Source organism: Ovis aries, chromosome 8, assembly GCF_016772045.2.
Source record: "Ovis aries strain OAR_USU_Benz2616 breed Rambouillet chromosome 8, ARS-UI_Ramb_v3.0, whole genome shotgun sequence".
NCBI classification, from domain to species: Eukaryota; Metazoa; Chordata; class Mammalia; order Artiodactyla; family Bovidae; genus Ovis; species Ovis aries.
Window position 1 is genome coordinate 71,175,122 of NC_056061.1, and position 25,056 is coordinate 71,200,177.

A 25,056-nucleotide genomic window follows, 5' to 3' on the forward strand; every position below is an offset into this window, starting at 1 on the left:
AGTATTTGTCTTTCTTTGATGTATTTCACTTAGTAAAGGGGCTTCCTTCGTAGCTCAGTCAGTAAAGAATCCATCTGCAATGCAGGAGGCCCACGTTCTATTCCTGGTTCAGAAAGATCCCCTAGAAAAGGAAATGACAACTCCATTATTCTTGTCTGGGAAATCCCATAGACAGAGGAGCCTGGCCGGCTATAGTCCATGGGGTTGCAAGAGTCAGACATGACTGAGCAACTAAACCACCTCTACTAATATCCTCAAAATCCATCCACATTGTTTCAAATGGCAAGATTTCTTTCCTTTTTTTTATGGCTAAACAATGTTATATTGTGCATATGAATACTACACTTTATTCATTCATCCATCCATAGACACATACATCTTGGCTATTGTAAATAACATTGCAGAGAACATAAGATTGTTCTTTTTGACAAACTTCTGTTTTTTTGAGTTAGTGCTTTCATTTCTTATGGATAAACACCCAGAAGTGGAATTGTGGGACTATATGATAGTTCTATTTTTAATTTTTTGAGGAAATTCCATACTGTTTTCCATACTGGCTATATTAACTTATGTTCCTACCACCAGTGTACAAGGGTTCCTCTTGCTCCATATCCTTGCCAGTGCTTGTCATTTCTTGTCTTTTTGATGATAACTAGTATGCCTGTGAGGTTGTAACTCATTGTGGGTTTGACTTACGTTTTACCTGATGCTTAGTGATGTTCAGCATGTTTTGTTGTACCTGTTGACCATCGGTTTATCTTCCTTGGAAATATGTCCGTTCAGATCCTCTGCCCATTTATTAATTGGATTATCTTTTTATTGGTTAATTCAGATTTTAATTTGAATTAGTTAAAATTAAAAGCTCCTCTGTTCAGATTTTCTGTTTCTTTGTATTTCTAAGTGGTATGTTTCTAGGAAATTATCCATTTCTTTTAGGTTGTCCAATTTGTTGTATATCTGTTTCTCATAGTCTTTAAAGGTTCTTTGTATTTTGTGTGTTAAGTACAATATGTCTGTTTCAGTTCTGATTTTATTTATTTGTTTTTTTGTTGGTGAGTCTAGTTAAGGGCTTTTCAGTTTTGTCTGTCCTTTCAAAAAACCAGCTCTTAGTTTCTTTGATTTTTTCTGTTGTCTTTTTAGTCTCTTAATCATTTATTTCCACTCTGATATTTGTTATTCGGGAAGATCCCCTGGAAGAGGGCATGGCAATCCACTCCAATACTCTCGCCTGGAGAATCCCGTGGTGGGCTACAGTCCATATAGGGTCTCAAAGAGTCAGACATGACTGAACCACATTTATTATTACCTTCCTCCTGCTAACTTTAGGCTTCATTTGTTCTTCTTTTCTAGTTCTTTAAGGTGTGAAGTTAGGTAGTATTTTTAAGATCTTGTTTCTTGATGTACCTCTTAGAACTACTTTTGTCTTGTTACATCTGTTGTGCTGTTGTTGTATCTGTTGTATTTGTGTTGTGTTGTGCTTCCATTTGATTTTTCTCAAAGCATTTTGTTGGTTTCTTCTCTGACCCATTGGTTGGTCAGTAGCATGATGTTTAATCTCCACATAGCTGTGAATTTCCCAGTTTTCTTCTTGTAATTAATTTCTAGTTTCATACTAGAAAAGATGTGGTTGGAAAAGGTGGGTGCTATGATTTCAATCTTCTTGAATTCATTAAAATATTTTTTGTGACTTAACATGATCTATTCTGGAGAATACTCCATGTAGAAAAATGTGTATTCTGCTGCTTTCGGATGGAATGTTCTGTATGTGTCTAAGTCCATTTTATTTAATGTGTTTCTCAAGACCAATGAGCTTCCCTGGTAGTTCAGCTGGTAAAGAGTCCGCCTGCATGCAGGAGAACCCGGTTTGATGCCTGGGTTGGGAAGATCCGCTGGAGAAGAGATAGGTTACCCACTCCAGTATTCTTGCCTGGAGAATTCCATGGACATAGGAGACTGGCAGGCTACAGTTTATGGGTTGCAGAGTCAGACATGACTGAGCGACTTTCACAAGATCAATGTTTTCTTATCGCTTTTCTGTCTGGAAGATCTATTTATTGAAGAAAGTGGGGTATTAAAGTCTCCTATTGAGTGCTCTTCTATACACTGGCCTTGGGATTGGTGAGTCCATGAAAGCCCTTTAAGAACTGTTTCAGACAGTAAAGAATCTGCCTGAAATGCAGGAGACCTGGTTTCGATCCCTGGGTCAGGAACATCCCTTGGAGAAGGGAATGGAAACCCACTCCAGTATTCTTGCCTGGAGAATCCCATGGACAGAGGAGCCTGGCAGGCCAGAATTGATGGGGTCACAAAGAGTCAGACATGACTGAGTGACTAAAACTTTCACTTTCTGAGTTTGCTGTATAACCTTGTGGGCCTCATGGATGCAAACCCTGCTGGCTTTCAAAACTGTGTGTTTGGGGAACTTCTCTCTGATCTGCAGGTCTTAAAAGTTAGAATGCCAGATGATGCAGGGTGCAAACCCTTGCCTCCTCAGGGAAAATCTTCAGAATGTGAGTTCTCTCCAAGTTGTGGGTCACTGCACTGGCTGGGTTTTATGGCAAGACTGTGTCTCAGCTTCTCCTATCCATTCTCATGTGCCATATATGTGGGAATTCCTCAGCTAGTTGCCCCCCCCCCCCCCCCCCCCCCCGCACAAGAAAACTGTTCTATATGTAGCTGTAAATTTTCTGTGTCCCTAGGAAGGAGTGAGTTTAGAATCCTCCTGTATCACCACCTTAACTGGAACTCTGTGTTTGGTCTCTGCATCAGCAAAGCCCAGCATGAAGTAGGCACTTAATCAATGCTTGTTGAATGAATGAATACATAAAGGTGTTTCCAATTAAAATGTGAAGTAACTATTGATCGGTCTTGTGAAATTGCAAGTTCATGTTTTTTCTGTCAGTAATTTCTTAATGTGGAGCAAAAAGTTTAATTTGGAAATTAATTTTGTTTTTCACCTAAGCCCAGGATATACGGACAAAGTTTGGGAGCTCTTGAGAGAAATATTGCCCGAGTTTAAGCTGTCAGCTGAGTCCAGCTCTGAAAGCAAAATAACTGACATAGATGCCAAGTTAAAAGAACAAGGAAAAGAAGTGAAGGATGGGAAAGAGGTGAAGGATGGGAAAGAAGTGAAAGATGGCAAGGAATTCAAGCCTGAAAATTCAACAACAGCACTCAAATTGCCTGAGAAAGGTGAAAGGGCTTTAAAGGGTAAGACAATTATATCACAATATTATTCAGTATGGATATTGTATGTAAATGCTTTATAATCATTGCTGAATTTAACGACTATTTATAAGCATTGTCATTTATTATGTGTTGTGAAAACAGTCATTCAAGTTTCTCTATTTCCTGGATATTACAGCTTGCAGTGGTGTTTAATTATTTCACTATATTTTGCTCTCCTTGTAATCAAAGGTAATTATATATTTTAATGATATTAAATTAATATAGTATTAGTATAGAAAAAAGACATTAAGTTTTCAGTTTCCCTTCATTAAACACATCTTTCTTTTATGTCATATGTAGAGTGGAATGGGCCAAAATACCAAACCTGAAAAGTGGTCCTATTTCAGAAAATGTGAAATGGACACAGATTAGACAGTGATTTGCAGGTTGTTTATTATAAGGTAAAAGTTAAAATCTAGAAATTATATTTTTCAAGTTATTTTACAAAGTGTAGAAGTGTTTCTCTTAAAGTGAGAAATATATTTAATAAGTGGTCATTTTATGCTTTCTAAAATATTTCATATAGCCGTACATATGAACAATAATGCTTGCAAGTAGAGTTGAATATACTAGAAAATACTAAATTTTTTGTATAACTGTGATGACATTTATAATGGTCTTTCAGATATTTGTGCTTTATAAGATATTGATGTTTTGTTCTTATTTAGATCTTGCACATCAGCATTTCCAATCATATACTGCCCTGAAATAACTACTGTAAATGTTCCTCAAAGATAAGCAAAAAAAAATTAAGTATGTGTGATATCTGCCCCATCATAGATCCCTCTTGAAATAATCTAATGTCCATTAGTTTATAAAAGAAAGCAAAAATGAAAAAATAGCCAGGTTAAATTTGTTTTACCTGGTGTATCCTAAATTAATTTGAACCTGGAATCTCTTTCTCATGTATCACAAATTAACATCTATCTATCCTCCATCTATCTGGGTTTCCCAGGCAGCTCAGTGGTAAAAAATCCACCTGTAATGCAGAAGACACAGGTTCAATCCCTGGGAAGATAGAACCTGTGTCGATTGGGTTGGGAAGATCACCTGAAGAAGGAAATGGCAACTCATTCCAGTATTCTTGCCTAGGAAATCGCATGGACAGAGGAGCCTGGTGGGCTGCAGTTCATGGGGTTGCTAAGAGTTTGACATGACTTAGCAACTTAACACGGAGAAGGCAATGGCACCCCACTCCAGTACTCTTGCCTGGAAAATCCCATGGGTGGAGGAGCCTGGTAGGCTGCAGTCCATGGGGTCGCTGGGAGTTGGACACGACTCAGTGACTTCACTTTCACTTTTCACTTTCATGCATTGGAGAAGGAAATGAGAAGCCACTCCAGTGTTCTTGCCTGGAGAATCCCAGGGACGGCGGAGCCTGGTGGGCTGCCGTCTCTGGGGTCACACAGAGTTGGACACGACTGAAGCAACTTAGCAGCAGCAGCAGCAACAGCAGCAGCAACTTAACAACAGCAGCATCCATCCATCCAATTAACCGTTCATTCAATGTACCTGGGCTTCCCTGGTGGCTTAGTCAGTAAAGGTCTGCCTGCAATGCTGGAGACTTGGGTTCAAACCCTGGGTCAGAAATACCCCCTGGAGAAAGCGATGGCAAACCACTCCAGTATTCTTGCCTGGAGAATTTCATGGACAGAGGAGCCTGGCAGGCTACAGTCCATGGAGTCACAAAGATCAATGTACTACTTGCTGAGAATACCCGTAACGTGTTCCAGGAATTAGCAGTAACCTGAACAAAATCAGATGTGGATCTCACCTCTTAGAGCTTAGGTAATGTGAGAAGGGCTGACATTAATTTTAAAAATCATAAATACATGCTAAGACATGAGTCTTGAAGGGAAATACAGGAAACTATAAGTCATTCACATGGGAGACCTAGTCTGGGGCACCAGGGAAGGATTCCTTAAGGAATTTTGAGCTGTGTTCACAAAAATTAGAAGGATATCTGGGGGAAGATGATGGACTGTGGAGGGAAGAGAATTCTAGGTAGAAGAGAGGGCTTATATAAGTATTATGGGGCAGCAGCAGAAATGACAGTGACTTGGAAGACCTGGTAGATGTTCTCAGCTGGAAGAGAGGATGTGAGGAAGGAAGTGGCTTAAAAAGAACCTGAAGAAGTAGGTAGGAGAGTGATCATGTTAAAACTTCTAGGTCATGCTAAGATATTTGATCTTTACCAAAGAGCCATTGACAGCTAATGAAGAGTTTAGAGTTGAATCATGATCGATTTCACATTTTGAAAAGGATAGTCTGGTTCTCTGGAAAAAAAAAAAAAATGGAAGTCAGGTGGAGGTGGAAGGTCAGTGGCATGAGAAGTCACAGAAAAAAACAATTTGATGACTGTTGTATCAGCTCATGTTAGAGATGACAGTCGCTTGGAGTAGGTTAATAGGATTCTCACAGTGGAGAAGCAGATACAGTAAATTATTGAGAGATACTTATGAAGTGAAAAATAGTAGAATGTGGCAAAGATAATTTGTAGAATTCTTACTTGCAGAACTGGATAGATGGTAGTATGTTTAATGGGTAATGAAAAAAAGGAATGGCTTTATGAGGAGAGACCACAAAATGATTTAGAGCATACTGAATTTGAGGTGCCTTTAAGAAATCAAGTGTACTTTTCATGTCAGGAGTTCCAGGCTGTTGATATACCCTTGGGAATCACTGACAAATGCATGCTACATTAAATGATGAATGATATTCCCAATGAGATGGTGTAGAGTGAGAAGATTAGGAACCTTAAGACTAAGCTTGAAAGAAGCTAAATATCTGAGAGCTGGTACAAAATAACGAGCTGGCAAATAAGGTTAAAGAATGGCCAGGAAAACAGGAAGATCAGCAGAGCAGGTCACTGTTGGAAATCAAAGGAAAAGAATGTTTCAAGAATCGGAGAGATTGTCTGTTCCAGATAGTGCTGAGAATTGAAATATGATGGGAGTTCAAATTTCTGTTAGATTTTATGATACAGATCATGATTACTTAAAATAGGGCAGAAGCCTGCAGAACTAGAGGAAGATTGTCCCCAGTAGGACGTAGGACTCAGCTGCTAATTGTGCTCAGAGGGGTTGGCCAGATGGGTGAAATGAAGCAACAGAGGAACAATAAATTTATTCATGTATTGGCAAAAACACATTTTGGTACACATTTTTGCATACTTTCCGAATTTCTGTGTGACTTAGTGTGTTTTTCCTATTTACAGACTTTATTATATATTATTTTAAGTTATGGGTTTTGAATAGGCGTTTAGTGAAAGTGAAAGTATTAGTCTCTCAGTTGTCTCTGACTCTTTGCAACCCCGTGGACTGTAGCTCACCAGGCTCTCCTGTCCATGGGATTTCCCAGGCAAGAATGCTGGAATGGGTTGCCATTCCCTTCTCCAGGGGCTCTTCTGGACTCCAGATTAAACCCAGGTATCTTGTATTGCCGGCAGATTCTTTACTGTCAGAGCCACCAAGGAAGCCTATTTTAAAAATCATACATGAAGTCATATATTATTACCTGTAACTAGTTTTAAGTCAACACCACAAAATAATATTCTGATTGTCTATTTTTATACTTGTTTCCAAATTAAATTTTCATCCTACACTTATAGTTATCTTTGCCTTTGTATCTAACATAGATGTTAAATCTACTATAAAGCTAGAAGCCAAGATAGTTTTATTTTAGAGGCTGAGAAACTGCACATGATGTTAATATTATAGTTTTTTTATATATACAAATTTTTTAAAACACAACCTGATCAATATTGATTATAGATTTAGCAAATGACAAAAGAATGAATGGCAGAAATTTGAAATTTCTATTTTAGAATTGGAAGGGATATATTAGGAAATAAAAAATCTCAGGGGATTTTTTAAGGTGAAGGAAAACATGTTTCACAGAAATGTAAATATGGATGGAAATTCAAGTGGCAGATGGTCCTGGGTACTGGGTTTACTATGCACATCTTGTTGACAATAAGATGTTGGTGTGGATGTTGGTTGGTGGCCAGTCTCCACCAGAAGATATTCTAGAGGAAGAAAGCTGAATTTCTTGAAATGCAGACCCCAAAATAAATAAAATCTAAGAGGGCTCCACATTTAGGACTCAACTTTAAATACATTTTTTCTTGATTTTTTTTTTCTTTTCAAAATAAGACTAGCCTGACACCATGACTTTATACAGATAAATTATATTCACCTGATTACATTTGGCATAAAATTATTTGTAGTCATTAATGACATGTCTTTCACAATATATGTTGATTTTTGAAGCTTTTTGTTTTGTTTTGATGTTACTAATTCGAGGTGAGTAGTGTTTGGGGAAGTTTGTGGTTATTTTTCTTTTTACACTTAAATAATACTATTGTTTTAGCTTTCTTTTTCAACACTAATTGAGTAAGCAATATAGATTGAGATTTTGTAGTTAAAGGATTTATTGTATTTTTTAACATGTCAGAAAAAGCAGATGCAAAAGACCTTGGAAAGAAGAGGAGCAAAGACGGAGAGAAGGAAAGAGAAAAGGAAAAATTCAAATGGTCAATACATGGTTCAAGACCCTCATCAGATGTACAATATTCTCTACAGTCTCTGTCAGATTGTAAGCTCTCAGTCTCCTAGAATAATAGTTATTGTACACATTTCCTAAAATGCTGGAGAGCATTGGAGCACAGAAATGTATTTCCTGTTCAGATATATCTAAATGAGCTTTTCAGAGTTGCCCATAATTGTTAAGCTCTCAGATGGTTGTGCATAATGAAGCAAGATCTTACATATGAGACAGAAGCCAAAATTATCAAAGTACTTATGGTACAACAGTCACAAAAGTGTTTACATGAATGAAGATATATACTAATATATATTATTATAGTGTATATAACATAGTTTACATTATAAAATATATAAGTATATTTATGTAAATATTTGATTAGATATTGATATATATTAGTATATGTCCTCTTCTATATAGGTTCTATATATATATGTATATATAAAATCTTTTCTAAAAAACTTTATAGTCCTAACATTGAGTCATCTATCTTGGTGCTTCCAGAATGCATAATTCTCAGTTCACTCCTCTTTACATGAAAACATGTCCATTTACGCCCAGTATTATGCTGTATCATTTTTTTTCATTTTGTCTTCTTTCTGAATACATTGCTGTGATTTTTGTGAGAATAGCTTCATAGCTATGGCTTTGCATTTTTGCAGAAAGATATTTGGTGGTTTGGTAAAGAAAATACAAACACTAGTCATTTTTTTGTATTTTTAATTTCCTATTAAACATTTTTTTCTTATATTGATATCTTAAGTAATCTTTTTTGATAGTCGATGACATAACATCCCCCAATTTACTGATAATTATTCATATTTGTGAGATTGCAAAACCGTTTCTTGAGTTTCTTTGTAAAAATGAAGGTAATAATGCCTTTTTCTCTACCAAACTCATAGTTAAGGTCAACCTCAAGAAACAGTATGTAGTTCAAAGTTTGGACTGTGGACTAAAATTGCCTGGGTTCAGATCTCTGCTCCATGAAAAATATGTATTGGAGAAGGAAAAAATTTCCCTCTAGTCTCTCCAGGTTCTTCTAGCTGGTCTAAGAATCAAATTGATATGAGGCATATTCACAGAAGAAAAAAATAATAATCATTATGTATTACTACGTATGGGACCTTATAAGAAAAATAAGACCCAAAGACATGTTAGATAATTGAGGCTTACCTACCATGTGAGAGAAGGAGAAAGGGGGTAGGGGTTGTGACTTCAAATGGGAGGAAAACAATTCACTGGAGATGGGAAAACAAATGTAATGTTTGCTCTGCCAGGCAGAGACAGTGGAATACAGAGAGGACTCTGGTCTCCAGGCCATGCTGAGTGCCCCCCAAACACACCTGGCCCACATTCTTTATAGTCTCTTTGGTGACAGTACTCTGCCTGGACCAGGCCTTTAAATTCTTTTAGACAGTTACGAGGGGTGGTAAGTTCTTAAAAAGCATCAGGCTGAAATAATCCTCATGCCAAGGAGATACATTTTGGGGTGACAAATTTTGCTCCTGTACATATACAAATTTTCTTTTTAAATGTGAAAACGTATTTTTATAAGTTTGGCATATTTCACATCTTAATCCATTCTGGAGTGAGCCAGGGCTCACATCTAATTTACATAATGTGGCTTTAAAGATATTATTCTTCAATAAACATTATTTAGTGCAGTTATATATAACTGCTTAAACTTTAAAGGAATAAAACAAAACTTTTCAATTAAAAATAAAAACAAGAAGAAAGTAAATTCTGTTGTTTTGACCAGAATCTTTAAAGGACAAAAACACGATGAATCAAATGTAGTAATTTCAGGGATATTAGGGAATAAATATTGATTCTCAGAAGCAGATCTACAAGCATTATACATTTCAAACTAAGTTACCTTCTTAGTTTCCCTTTCTCATGAGAGGATTAATTTGTGGTTTTTTTCTCCTTGAAATGACATAGAAACTCCCAAACTTCTTTAAATTCAAATTAAAGATTCTATGAAAGTTAAGTTACATAGGCTAATAGCCAGAGTGAGTTTATGTAATAACTTTTTTACATTGAAATAAAATGATTCCTTAATGAATTATATGGTACTATTATGAAAGCAAAACTAATGAGACATTCTATACTATAGATGTACATTTGAGAGTTAGCATTTTTAAAATGCATGTCAAGTCGTTTACCTATTTTTCATCAGCAAAGATAAGGTCATTAAGAAATCTGAATGGTCTACCATGACCTGCCAGACCCATTTTGGCTAGAATTCCCATGACACAACATATGTTTGGATTTACAGGTTCTTCAGCAATACAGTCCCCTCAGATGGTAGTATATGCAACCTTCACACCTCTCTATTTGTTTGAAAAGAAGATATTTTTATTAGAGAAGATGGTAAGCACTAAGGCCAAGAAACTTGGTATAATTTATGGTGTTTGTGTGTGTCTGTGGTCCTTTGTTGTAGAAAAGTGTTGTTTTTTTTCGTTACCAAGTCATGTCTGACTCGTTGCAACCCCATGGAATGAAGCAAGCCAGTCCTCCACTATCTCCTAGAGTTTGCTCAATTCATGTCCATTGAGTCTGAGATGCCATCCAATCATCTTATCCTCTGCTATCCCCTTCTTTTGCCTTCAGTGTTTCCCAGCATTAGGTTCTTTGCAGTTAGTTGGTCTTCACATCAGGTGGCCAAAGTATTAGAGCTTCAGCTTCAGCATCAGTCCTTTCAATGAATTTTCAGGGTTGATTTCCTTTGAGATTGACTAGTTTGATCTCCTTGCTGTCCAAGGGACTCTCAAGAGTCTTCTCCAGCTCCACAATCCAAAAGCATCAATTCTTCAGCACTCAGCCTTCCTTATGGTCCACCTCTCACATTCATACATGATTACAGGAAAAAACATAGTTTTGACTATAATGCACCTTTGTCAGCAAAGTGATGTCTCTGCTTTTTAATACACTGTCCAGATTTGTCATAGCTTTCTTTCCACCGAGCAAGCGTTTTTTAATTTCATGGCCACAGTCACAGTCTGCAGTGATTTTGGTGCCCAAAAAAGGAAAATCTGTCCCAGCTCCCACTTTTTCCCATTCTATTTGTCATGAAGTGATGGGACCAGATGCCATGATCTTTAGTTTTAAATGTTGAGATTCAAGTCAGATTTTTCACTCTCCTCTTTCACCCTCATCAAGAAGCCCCTCTTCACTTTCTGCCATTAGAATAGTATCATCTGCATATATGAGGTTGTTGAAATTTCTCCCAGCAATCTTGATTTCAGCTTGTGATTCATCCAGCCTGGCATTTTGCATGATGTACTCTCATATAAGTTAAATAAGCAGGGTGACAGTAGATAGCCTTGTCTACTCGTTTCCCAATCTTGGACCAGTCTGTTGTTCCATGTCCAGTTCTAACTGTTGCTTCTTGACCTTCATACAGATTTCTCTGGAGACAGGTAAGGTGGTCTGATACTCCCATCTCTTTAGGAATTTTCCAAAGTTTGTCAACACCCTTTTGCAACAATGAAAGTAGAAAATATACCATTATTCAATTACAATTTTATTCTTGAATTTCAGTCTTGTCTCTGTAATTAAACACTTCGGTACAGGGACTCAGTACAGGCAAAGTTTTCTTAATGCTGTTCTGTGCTTAGTCCCTCAGTTGTGTCCCATTCTGAGACCAACCCCATGGACTATAGCCCACCAGGCTTCTCTGTCCATGGGACTTTTCCAGGGAAGAATACTGGGGTGGGTTGCCATGGCCTTTTCCAGGGGATCTTCCCAACCCAGGGATCCAACCCAGGTCTCCCACAATGCAGGCAGATTCTTTACCAGCTGTGCTACTGGGGAAGCCCAGATGATTGCAATAGTTTAATCTAAAAGAAAAAAAAAAAGATGTAGTTTTATATAGTTTATCAGTTCTCTTCATTGTAAACAAAGGGCATCAAATCATGTATTTTAGTGAGAATTGTATAAATCATTTCTAAGTAATAGTACATCACTTTTCTATAAACAGATCATACATACTTTCTTAACCTAAGACAAATTAAATGAATTCATATCTAGTAAACCACTGCTATGAATGCCTTAAAATAATACACACAAAAATGTTAATTGCTCTTTTCTTAGAAAATTAACAACTTATAGAAAATTTAGAAAATATGGACAAAGGGGTTTAAAATTTAAATATTTGTAATATAAATGCTTAGTCATAGGCACTGTTAACATTTTGGCCTATATACTTTGCCTTTTTTTTTTTTTCTTCTCTGCATATTTCCTACATGTATATGTGTATAAACTTTTTACTCAGGGAAATTCTATTTTACTTTCTGTTTTGAAATGAGCTTTTTCACTTGACACTGTATCACTAACATTTTCCTGTGATGTTAAACATTTGATAACATAATATTTAATAGTTACATGAGATGTGTGGATTTGCCATAATTTTATGTTATTTTTGGGTTTTGGACATAAAAAATCATTCTTTTCTCCTTCCCTTTTAAAGGGTAAAGCTCACTAAATTACTCTTTAATCTATTTAGACAAACATCTTATTGCATCTGTATTGATCCCTAACCCTCTAGGGGGAATTTTAAACATCCAACACTTTATTGCTAGAATTCCATGTGTCTGAAATCGTGTGAACTCCGGGAGTTGCTGATGGACAGGGAGGCCTGACATGCTGTGATTCATGGGGTCACAAAGAGTCGGACACAACTGAGCGACTGAATTGACTGATCATTACATTAAAGTATAAGAAAACAGTAATAAATAATTTGATTAATTAGAAAAAGCTAACTGTTTAAAAATTGAATGGAAATTTGGTTGAAATGTAAATACACCAATTGTATGATTATTGCACTTATATTTGTCTTCTGGATGATTTGACCAAGGAGCTTAAATGTTATCATTTCTTCTTCCTTTTCTTTCCTTCTTTGTGCCTCCACCTTCTCCTTCTCTTTTTTAGATAGGAAACATTCCTTACTGCAAAAGTCTGCAATGTAAGAAGGGTAATATTGTCAAGACAATAGGACAAAATGTGCTATTATGAATGTAGAGAAAAGGGCAGTTCTTCTGTTTTCATTTAAAAGTTGTTCAAGTTTGGTCATGGCTAAATTCAAGTGTGCTTCTCAGGGTCCCCCCTCAACTTAAGTCTCTTTTTAGGATGGCTGCATCAGCCCTGATTTTATTTTTTCTTAATCTTACTACCTGACATTGGCCATTGCCTTAGCTATTCCGAGATATTAAACCCTCTAATACTGTGGACTGCAAAAGACCATGAGCCATGCTTTGTGGAGTGTTCCATGGGAAGTACTTAAATACTTTTAAAAATTGAAACACAAAAAGATAAGATTGACATCGTAATTACACAAAAAAGAAGGCACAGAAAAATTCACTTGAACTTTTGTCTTTCTGACTGAAAAACCGGGAAACAAAATTTTTTAAATTTAAAAGTAAAAAAAAAGCACATGTTGACTCATTAATTCAACAGATGTTAATTAATTATTCTTTGCTAAACAGCTAGCTGGAATCTGAGGAAGACACCATGTTGAGCGTGACTAATAAGGACTTTCCCCACAAAGTTTAGAGTTGATGAGAAAAGCAGGCAAGCAAGCAGTAATAAAGTTAGAATATTAGCATAATAGAAGTTGCTTGGAATATGGTAGATGTAGCATTTAAATAAAGTGCATTGACTGAGTAACCAAATAAATGAATTAATGAAGGAGTGAAATAATGTATATGGAACACATAGCAGAGACATATCTTTCTGTCTAGTGGGTGACCAAGGAAATCACTGCAGATGGTGACTGCAGCCATGAAATTATAAATCGCTTGCTCCTTGGAAGAAAAGCTATGACAAACCTAGGCAACATATTAAAAAGCAGAGACATTACTTTGTTGACAAATGTTCATCTAGTCAAAGCTATCATTTTTCCAGGAGTCATGTATGGATGTGAGAGGTGGATCATAAAGAAAGCTGAGCACCAAATAATTGATGCTTTTGAACTGTGGTGTTGGAGAAGACTGCAAGGAGATCAAACCAATCAATCCTAAAGGAAAACAACCCTGAATATTCATCGGAAGGACTGATGCTGACGCTGAAACTCCAATCCTTTGGCCACCTGATGCGAAGAACTGACTCACTGGAAAAGACCCTGATGCTGGGAAAGATTGAAGGCAGGAGGAGAGGGGGACAACAGAGGATGAGATGGTTGGATGACATCACAGACTCTATGGACATGGGTTTGAGCAACCTCCCGAAGTTGGTGATGGACAAGGAAGCCTGATGTGCTGCAGTCCATGGGGTTGCAGAGTCAGACACAACTGAGCAAGTGAACTGAACTGAGGGAAGTCTTCCCAAAGGAAAAAAAAGAAAATTGTTGAAGCAGTGGCTTTAAAGTTAGCCTGGAAAGTAGGAAAAAGCATATGCGTGAAGCAGAAGGAAGCTTATGTTGGAAAGTTTGGAGGTGAAGGATAACCCACTGGGTTCAAGGGACTACTGGAGTTTGAACAGACTGCAAAAGAAGAAGTTTTAGAGGCAGTCTGAGGTGTAGGGGGGAGCCTGGACATGCAGAGTGTTATAAATCCTCACTGTGGGGGTTGAAATGTCTTACAGGGTCCAGTGGTTCAGGAATTGGCCCAGTGTCTGTAACAGTAATGAGATGAGCTTCCAAGCTGTAATGAACCGCCTCCAACATTACAGTCTCCTGCTGTTTCTTTTACGTTACCTATTAGGATAAGCAGGGTCTCTTGGTAGAGATCAGAATATAAAGATGATATCATGTTTTGAAGATAAATCTACAGAAGAAAATTCTTTCTAATGGAATTTTATTAAATGGAGTACATAGCAAAAAATTCTAGCCCCAAAGACAAGAAGAGCAACATGTAAAATAAAATCAACACTTTACCTTTATGTGAGGAATTGGCAAAGAATGCAAGAAAACAAAGCAAAACATGGAAAGAAACAGTTTCACAAATTACTCTATCTTATCCCCCCATCTTGTTACTTCTGGGTCTTCTAAATTTTAGTTTTATTTGTTTATTTATTATTTCCTTTTTATTTAAATGGGTTAACTGGGAGTTCTAAAAAAGCCTCCTCTCCCTTCTCAAACCCTTACTTTTAGAATATCTGAGGTGGACTGACTAAGGGAGTGAAAGGGTGTTATGGGCAAGGAAACTTCTGGTTTGTCTTACATTTGGGCTTCCTTGGTGACTCAGTGGTAAAGAATCCGCCTGCCAGTACAGGAGATGCGGGTTCAATCCCTGGGTCAGGAAGATTCCCCTAGAAAAGGAAATGGCGACCCATTCCAGTACTCTTGCCTGGAAAATCCCATGGACAGAGGACCCTGGCAGATTACAGTCCATGGGGTTGCAAAAAGCCAGATACTACTTAGTGATTAAACAACAACAAAAACATGAATTATTCAAAAATATTTCCTGAAGAGGCCTAGTAAGTATTTCACTAGAACATTTCACTATTTTAAATTACTCTCTGTCCCTAATTCTAATATAAGGAAATCTGGAACCCTTGAACAAAGTTTCCCAATATCAAACTATGAAAATTATTAAGCATTAATTTACCTTATTCAGAAGTATTGTGTAGTATGTTGGAAATAAAGTGAAGTATGAGAAACTGGCTTACATACTTTCAGTTCAGTTCAGTTGCTCAGTCGTGTCTGACTCTTTGTGACCCCATGAATCGCAGCACGCCAGGCCTCCCTGTCCATCACCAACTCCCGGAGTTCACTCAAACTCGCGTCCATCGAGTCAGTGATGTCATCCAGCCATCTCATTCTCTGTCGTCCCCTTCTCCTCCTGCCCCCAATCCCTCCCAGCATCAGAGTCTTTTCCACATCCTTTCCACATCAAGCTAATACTTTTGTGAATTATTTAAATAATAAAATAGATGAAAATACCATACATAATTATTTAATACTATATCTTAGATCTTCTGAATGCCTTGAATAGTTTTGTTTTTTGGTGTTCCACTGTTCAAAAGAGAAAGCAGGTGGATTATAATTTTGGTTGTAATTATAAGAAGGAATTGAGATATATAGAGCAAATGTATGAACTATCCAGAAATTATTCAACTTATAAATACTACTTAGGGCTTTCCCAGTGGTTCAGTGGGTAAAGAATCTGCCTGCAATGCAGGAGACACAAGAGATGCCAGTTCAATCCCTGGGTCAGGAAGATCCCCTGGAGGGGGAAAATGGCAACCCACTCCAGTATTCTTGCCTGGGAAATTCAATGGACAAAGGAGCCTGCCAGGCTATAGTCCAAAGGGTCGCAAAGAGTTGACCTTGAATTATTAAAGCATAATTTCAGAGGTTTCTGAATTTTTTCAATGAATTGCCAACATATAGATGGGATAAAAGGGGCATGACAATTTCCTCTCCTTAAATCAGTGCTTTAAAAAAAATTTAAAACATTGAAGCAACTTTTCTCTTTATTCCATATATTTATAAAGCTTTTAAATGACTCTACTGAACTTAATACATGTTCTAGCTGAGGCAATAACTTCCAATAGGCTAGTAGGTGAGCTTCTGATCCTAATTCAAATTACTACTTTGTAAATTTTCATTTTCAAACATTGCTATTTGCATAGAAATTGATGATATAAAACCACGAGGAAGAAAAACAGTTATTGGCAAAACTGACTTTAATGTAGTTAATGTTTTATTTTACTTTAACTGTGTCAGCGTTTAGACCATAATATCAGAATTTGACTACAGGGTATGTTACTTTAACCTTCACATACCTTTCAGTTTCTTATGGCGTCTTTCAGCCATCAGTTGGTAGCTGAATTTCTACAATGACTTGAATTTCTTCCAATGACTTGATTTGGATTTGCCTGGACCATCTGCCCTTCTGTGAATGCCTCCTTTGTCAGGAGTGATCATGGGGATTTTGTGCAGGGAAGCCTGAGGACATAAACTGTAGACCAGGCAACTGCTTACCCTCATGGACCCAACACACTAAGGGCAGTGGGGTTTTTTGAAAACTATCGAGCAATTGTTAGTGCTTAAAAAAAAAAAAAAAAAACTGACAAAGACTTTATATGTTAAGTACTTGTATCAAATCTTTAACCTTTAAAGAAAGTGTTAGTAGCTCAGTTGTGTCCAACTCTTTGTGACCCCATATGGACTGTATAGCCCACCAGGCTCCTCTGTCCATAGAATTTTCCAGGCAGGAATACTGTGTAGCCTTTCCCTTCTCCAGGGGATCTTCCCCACCCAGGGATTAAACCTGGATCTCCTACACTGCAGGCAGATTCTTTACCATTTGAGACTCCAGGGAAGCCCAACAAAAATAATAGTTGATTAATTTTGGACCAAAACTGATATTCTGAGACTTTTGCAATGTCATAGAATCTTAAAATCTTAGAACCAAAACTGATATTCTGAGACTTTTGCAATGTCATAGAATCTTAAAATCCTAGCTCTAGTCCCTCATTTTGTAAATAAAGAAAGGGAGCCCCACATACCCTAAAAGACTGAAAGAAATACAGAGAGTAATAGCGCTTACACTACGTGTGTGTGTTAGTAACTTAGTCATGTTGGACTCTTTGCAACCCCATGGACTGTAGCCCACAAGGCTCCTCTGTCCATGGGATTCTCCAGGCAAGTATTCTGGAGTGGGTTGCCATTTCCTTCTCCAGGGCACCTTCCTGACCCAGGGATCAAAGCTGGATCTCCTGCATTACAGGCAGATTCTCTACCACCTGAGCTACCAGGGAGGCCCTAGTGCTTATGCTAAAGGATGAGGAAATATTACCACTATATCTCTCTAGAATAGTGGTGATAATATTTATATAATGATGGAAAGTGTTATCTTTAATGCATAAAGCAGATACAAAACTCCTTTTAACCCTGCATTCCACTTTTTAGGCTGATTCTGCTGAGAAGCTTAGAGAATATGGGCTTTCCCATATCTGTAGCCATCCTGTGCTGGTCACAAGAACTAGATCCTGCCCCCTTATAGCACCGCCAAAACCACCTCCTGTACCTCCCTGGAAACTCTTTCGTCCAAAAAAAGAAGCTGTTATAACAGATGAAGCTCAAGGTATGGTTCATCTTGTCCAAAAATCTAATCAACTTTCTCTCTATGAAGTTCTAATAGTTCTATTTGTAATATGAGAGATATATCAAAAAAGCAATCCAACATTACACTTAAAGCCTTCATCTAATTTTATGTCTGAAAGGATGACTTCTGCACATCTCAGACTCTGATTAGTTTGGTTTTCACATCTAAACTGACCAGATAAATACAGGCCATTCTTTGGGTGATGGCACTATGATTATAACTGTGATAGAAAAGTGGTTTGGAGCACATAAACAGCATATATGTTAACCCACTGGTGTGGATTTCAAACATGGGGATCATTCTGTGCTGCCCAGTAGGACATCATCTTTAATTGACTGAATTTTATTTAAAACTGCTATAGGAGTAAGACTTCTGCCTGGGCTGGCTCCTGTCAATATCGTCGTGTAGCCAATGAGCAGCAATTGTACTTGGAAATACACAGATTCACACAGGCTGAGAATATGCTAAGGAGTCTGTTCCCATTTGGTTCTTATTCCTATCTTTTATTTCTGAATTCCTTATAATCCAAGTCTAATTTTTATTCCTTTTATCATTTCTCTATGTCTTCATTTACACTCCTTCTGTGAGCACCATGTTTGAATGGAAGAGAGACCAACATGGCAAGAGAAGAGTTGAGCAAGACCATAAATGGAAAATCATGAGCAGAGGGGATTAGAAAACAAAAACTAAAAATTAAAAAATTATGGCCTAGCAGAATAGCTCAGTTTGTTTATGTTGATTCAAAGTAAACATATGGCCTTTCTGTAGCTAATTTACACTTGTAGGTTTTAATGAATGATGATAAAGAATTGGAGTGCTGTGGTTTATATATGTGTGTGTGTGTGTGTGTGTGTGTGTGTGTGTGTGTGTGTGTGTATTTCCTATTCCAAAAAGCTTAAATTATCTTTTTTGTTATCTTTGTGTTCTTTTCCTTGCTTTCTCATTTTCTTCCTTTTTCTTTTCCAGTACCTCATTATCTTCTAATTGTATTGATCCAGTAACAGGTCATCACATTCTAGAGGTTACTGCATTAGGCCTGTCCTTGAATGAACAATGAAGACAAAGCCACAGTGAACATACCTAGTGCCAGTTTACTAAAGGCATCCCTAAGAAGCATGTAAATAAGCTTTAAGTGGTTGGTCCCATGAACCATGTCTTATACTCTTAATGATGGTGCTTGCTGTGTTCCTGCGACCAATTCAAGTACTGCTGATACTTCAGTGCATGGGACAAAAGAACTGTATCTCAGCCACAGAGTAATACATAAGTCTCAGTGGTACTTACGGTACCACTGGTACAGTGGTACTCAGGATCCTAAAACTACAATAGCCACAGAGATTGGAGTATTTACCTGTTCCTTGCCTCCTACGTCCAACCATAATTTACATGTTTTTAAGATATAAATAACAACTGTTAACCATGTAATTTTCCTCACATTTGCTTTCTGCCTACATTGATACAACCAGTACAGCTGGTGGCAAAAATTTTCTAGCACAACATGTTTTATCCTTGCCAGAAAAGAACAAAGATTAAAGAAATATCTGGTTTAGATGTAAAGGAGAAATGGTCAGTTTATTTTTATTTATTTATTTTTTTTACTAACCTTGTCTGCCTCTCTCCCACCTGCTTCATTATTTCAGTTATTTCCTTACATTCCTTGAGTTTCTGCAACAGGCTGTTGATGCCACTCCAGTGCCAACTGTTGATTTTGATTCCAGGAACTTTCCAACTTTCCTCCCTCCCTCTTTCCTTCCTGTCCACTTTCGTTTTTCCAAAGATCAGAATTCACATGATGCTTGAGAGAAAAATCTTGCTATATTTTAATTTAATTAAAAGCTATATTTTAATTAAATGCGAAGATGGTTGTACTCAGTTGTGCCTTCCTCTTTGTGACCCCATGGACTGTAGCCCGCCAGGCTTCTCTGTCCACGGGAGTTTCCCGGCAAGAATACTGGAGTGAGTTGCCAATTCCTCCTCCAGGGGATTTTCTTGACTCAGGGATCGAAACTGTCTCCTGCATCTCCTCCAAAGGCAGGCGGATTCTTTACCGCTGAGCCACCTGGGAAACCCTAAATGCATAGAGGCACACTTAAAACAGTTCTTTCAGAATATCAGAAATACATGAAGGAAAGGAAAAATATTAAAATATTTTTTAACATTTTAAATAGCTGAAAAATATTACAGCTATTTTCTGATTTTGCTACTGACTGTTGTATAACTCTGTGTCTCTGTTGTAAGCTGTGGAAGAAAACCTCAGGCTTGATGGGATTCCAGAACTGAGGTCTTCCACTTCGAGGCTTACCACATCGCTGTCTTCTCTCCACTGGGTTTAGTATTTCAAGTGAAAATAACAGGAAACAGAGAAAGAGATCAATTTAGAGATGATCACAGAAGAAGCACAGAAAAGTCAAATGCACTGTGTCATATTCTCACTTCTTTTCATCCTGTGGGCATCTTTTTCACTGCTATAGGAGCTTTTGTTAAGATAATCATGCCTAATGTTTAATTTACTGTTCACCATATTTGTGCATGGGCTGTGTGCCTTCTCTATTGAGAAGTTACTTCTTTGTCATCTTCAGACACCTTTAGGAATACCTGTAACTAATTTCTTGGCCTATTGCTTTCTTTTCTATTTCTGACCTTTACTTGTTACATTTTCTGTTCTTCCTACTACTAACTTCATGTATTTAGCCCACTTTTTTTTTCATGTCTTGAGCAATTGTGTTGTTAGAGGTTAACTAAACGAAAACATTTTTTAGTAAAAGACTTTTATAGAAAGTCTTTCTTGTACTTGAAAAAGCAGTGAATGCCAAATACAGTAATAACTCTAGAAGACATGACTGATTTTCTCCCTTGAGATTTCATTGTTTCATGTTGTAAATCTGGAAAGCAACTGAAGGAAGACTAAAGAAATCTCAAATTGGCAGGATCTATAAAGCCTTTTTAGTACGAAACTTTATATATCACGTACATTTCTATTTAAGTCTACTGAAATTTGCTGAGTAAATGGATAATCTAATCAGTATTGCATTAAATGTTAAATTCTACGTATAATCTTGGAATATTTCTTTTAACAAGTGTAGAACACTGCCTTTCTCTTTTTAGAAATAGTAATAAAGAAGCCTGACCAATTTCTTGAGATTTCAAGTCCATTTTTGAATTATAGAATGACTCCATTTACCATTCCAACAGAAACGTAAGTATTTAACAGTCTTTCCCATGAATACCTCTTGTTAACAGATAAAGTATTTTGTGATTTTGTGTAGTTAAAAATGTATGGTTTGGTGGCAAATGTATTTAAGTTTGTGTAAATGCAGTGATTATAGGAAAACAAAAATGTAGGTTCTATTTCACAGTAATAAACATTTAAGATAAATTTTGAATTGGTTAAAATAAGGCCTACATATGTCAGGTTTTACAGCTTTGGCTTCTGTCTGAGAAGCCATATACTGAGACACAGTATTTTGTTTTACTTTATTTTTTAAATATAAATTTATTTATTTTAATTGGAGGTTAATTACTTTACAGTATTGTTTTACTTTAAAAGTTAGCATTGGGAAATGTTTTTGATTCAGTTCAGTTCACTCTCTCAGTTGTGTCTGACTCTTTGCAACCCCGTGAACCGCAGCACGCCAGGCCTCCCTGTCCATCACCAACTCCCGGAGTTCACCCAAACCCGTGTCCATCGAGTCGGTGATGCCATCCAACCGTCTCATCCTCTGTCGTCCCCTTCTCCTCCTGCCCTCAATCTTTCCCAGCATCAGGGTCTTTTCAAATGAGTCAGCTCTTTATTACCTGGTAAATTATATCACAAGATCAAATGATTGTCATAAATACCTGGGAGATGAAGTCCGTCACTCTTAGAAGGAAACAAACAAACAAAAAGAGCTAACTAAATATAACAGCAAAGACAATGAAGAAGAAAAAGAAAGAAGGGAAGGAAGAATCCAAATTTACTAATATTTGAGTGTGACAGTAGGGATAGAAATAAAACCTGTGATCCTGGATCTCATGTTTTTAACAAGTTCATGTCTATGTGCTCAGTCACTCACTTGTGTCTGACTCTTTGTGAACCTATGGACTGTAGCCTGCCAGGCTCCTCTGTCCATGGAATTTTCCAGGCAAGAACAGGTTGCCATTTCCTACTCCAGGGGCTCTTCTCCACCCAGGGATTGAGTCGGCATCTCTTGCATCTTCTGAATTGGCAAGCAGATTCTGTATCACTAGTGCCACCTGGGAAGTTCATCGTGGCGAAAATGAAGTCTACAGATAGCAGAAATGAAAAGGAGCAGTGGGTGATATGATTTTACCATTAAAAGTGTGGTGGTTTATTATGAAGCAATTGATAACTAACACATGGATATGTACATATATCAAGGATTATCAATTTTTTGTGCAGTTAACTATATTTCAATAATCCCTCAATAAAGTTGTAAAAAATAAAAATAAATAATATTCAATAGTAATAATATGTAAAATGGTTTACAAAATGGGGTTCTAGAACCAAGGAAGACAAAATAACTGATATATAGAATTCAATGGATGTGCTTAATCACAGATTAGGTAAAACAAGAAAAAGACAAGTTAGAAAAATGAAAAACAGGTCAAAAGACAACATCCAGACTGATGTTCAGAGACTAAAACAAAAAAAAAAAAAAAGAGGGAAAGTACAGTAAATGACTTATAAGACAAGTTGATAAAGATCAACATACTTGTATATGGGTCCTTAGAAGTACAGGATAGAGTTTGGGGAATAATCATGAAATAAAAATATAGTGGGAAAATTTTCCAGAAAGTTAAAAAACTAAATCAAGATTTAGGAATTTCTAAGAAACGTCACATAATATAAATGGAGAGAAAACTGCAGCTGGATATTATAGTAAAACCTAAGACTGATAATATGATAATATATAGATATAAAGTGAAAAAATACTCCAACAAAAATCAGCATGGATAAATGTCACATACAAAAATATTAGACCAAAGAAATCTGGTACAAAATGTATATGGTTTATTTTTAATTATTTTACTAATACAGATTTTTTTTAATAAAAGCAATATATGGTGCTGGAACTCAATAGTCGGGAAGTTACCCATGGGGAGGAGTGTTGGCTGTGATGGGCAAGGGCAGGATTTGTGGGGCCTGATAATACCTCTTGATCTGAATAATGGTGATATGGCCGTGTTCACTTGGTAGGTTTTCATCAGGTTTTACATTTATGATGTGTGTACTTTATTCTAATTTTTTAAATCATTAAAATTTGTGAATGGCTTATATATATATGATAGGCTTATATATGTCATGAATACAATTACCGCTAGGTATGGTTTATCCTTCCCTTGGATATATTAAAATCCATGCTAAGAGTATAAACTGATGAATAAAAGCAGTCAGAATTTAGATCAGAAGCCTATTCATTGTACTTTCCTACTTCCAGAGCCTGTTTGCATCATAGCCAGTCAATCTACAATTTTTGGATTCTAGTTAAGTTGAAGATATTAGGAATATTATTGAAATATCTTACTTTTAAGGCCACTGCAGCTCTGTGCCATCAACGATTAAACAGTGAAAAGCGGGTGAGGAGAGACTGCTAGGCTGCAAAGCAGACATAGTTAGCCATGGGAATCTTATACACAGAAAATTCAATTTGCTGCTACCTTGGTTTGAAAGATTTGTTCTGTTATATATTTGCAAATCTAGTTTTCCTCAAACTTTCATTTTAACCTGTAAAAAATCATATAAATAAATTATTAATTTCTATACACATCTTAAATAAGTTTTAAAAGTTAGCTGAATTTATTTAAACATTTTAAATTGCATTTACAACAGTGGCATATTTGATTTTTCTTTACGTACTTTAAAAGCCAAAAAGAATAATAAATAAACTCTTACCAATTATACGAGAAAGGAGAAAATGTTAGTCACTCAGTCATATTCGACTCTTTGCGACCCCATGGGCTATAGTCTGCCAGGCCCCTCTGTTCATGGAATTCTCCAAGAAAGAATACTGGAGTGGGTTGCCATTCCGTTTTCCAGGAAATCTTCCCGAACCAGGGATTGAACCCAGGTCTCCCTTATTGCAGGCAGATTCCTTACTGTCTGAACCACCAGGGTCATCCCTTACCAATTATATAAATCATCATTAAAAATTCAAATAATCAAAATGATGTTTCTGGGGAACCATGGTTTTTCCTATGCATAAGTATTGATGCTTTTGAACCGTGGTGTTGGAGAAGACTCTTGAGAGTCCCTTGGACTGCAAGGAGATCCAACCAGTCCATCCTAAAGGAGCTCAGTCCTGGGTGTTCATTGAGGACTGATGCTGAAGCTGAAACTCCATTCCTTTGGCCACCTGATACAAAGAGCTGACTCATTTGAAAAGACCTTGATGCTGGGAAAGATGAAGGCAGGAGGAGAAGGGGACCACAGAAAATGAGATGGTTGGATGGCATCACTGACTTAATGGACATGAGTTTGGGTAAACTCCGGGAGTTGGTGATAGACAGGGAGGCCTGGTGTGCTGCGGTCCATGGGGTCACAAAAAGTCAGACACAACTGAACGACTGAATTGAACTATTAGATTTTACAAACCAAAAATTCTCTCATACCTATAACTCTCATTCGTATCCGACCTTTTGCAATCCCTTGGACTGTAGCCCACCAGGCTCCTCTGTCCATGGGATTCTCCAGGCAAGAATACTGGAGTGGGTAGCCATTTCCTTCTCCAGAGGACCTTCCCAACCCAGGGATCGAACCTGAGTCTCCTGCATTGCAGGCGGATTCTTTACCACTGAGCCACCAGGGAAGCCTCCATAACTTCATTATAAGCCTAAAATTAAATATAAAGCTATATTTTATGGCCTAATTTGTTAGATTATGTAACATGCTACATTTTTTCATCTGTTGCAAACACAAAATACCATGTAGAGACAGAATTTTCTTAAACATAAAAATAGTAAACCTTGTAATTTTTCTACTTAATTTTATAGTTAGTGTTACCCACTATGATAATTTTATCATTCCAAATAGTTTTTGATTGTCTATTAACTCACTGAGATTGCATACTTCTCAAATATTTTATGGACTGTATGAACCAGAGTTGCAGACCATCAGGACTAAGTTTTCCAGGATTCAAAGTGTCACACACTGACCTCTAGAATCTCTATGCTAAGAGGGACCACAAACGGTTGGTTTCACAGCCTGAACTTCCCATGTGACTCCCTTACTTGA

General features: G+C 37.0%; 1 protein-coding gene across 4 annotated transcripts in view; it reads left to right on the forward strand.

Annotated features, from left to right (window-relative positions):
• Positions 1-25,056, forward strand: part of ADGB (androglobin) — a 186,796-nt gene that overhangs the window by 59,531 nt on the left and 102,209 nt on the right. For 3 of the 4 annotated variants that reach the window (XM_012183068.4, XM_060419796.1, XM_060419798.1), the window contains 5 exons: positions 2,963-3,210; positions 7,684-7,824; positions 10,052-10,146; positions 17,630-17,804; positions 20,931-21,021. In XM_012183068.4, coding sequence (XP_012038458.1) covers positions 2,963-3,210; positions 7,684-7,824; positions 10,052-10,146; positions 17,630-17,804; positions 20,931-21,021 — 750 coding nt within the window. The remainder of the gene's footprint in view (positions 1-2,962; positions 3,211-7,683; positions 7,825-10,051; positions 10,147-17,629; positions 17,805-20,930; positions 21,022-25,056) is intronic. The other variant, XM_060419797.1, reaches the window with a different exon arrangement.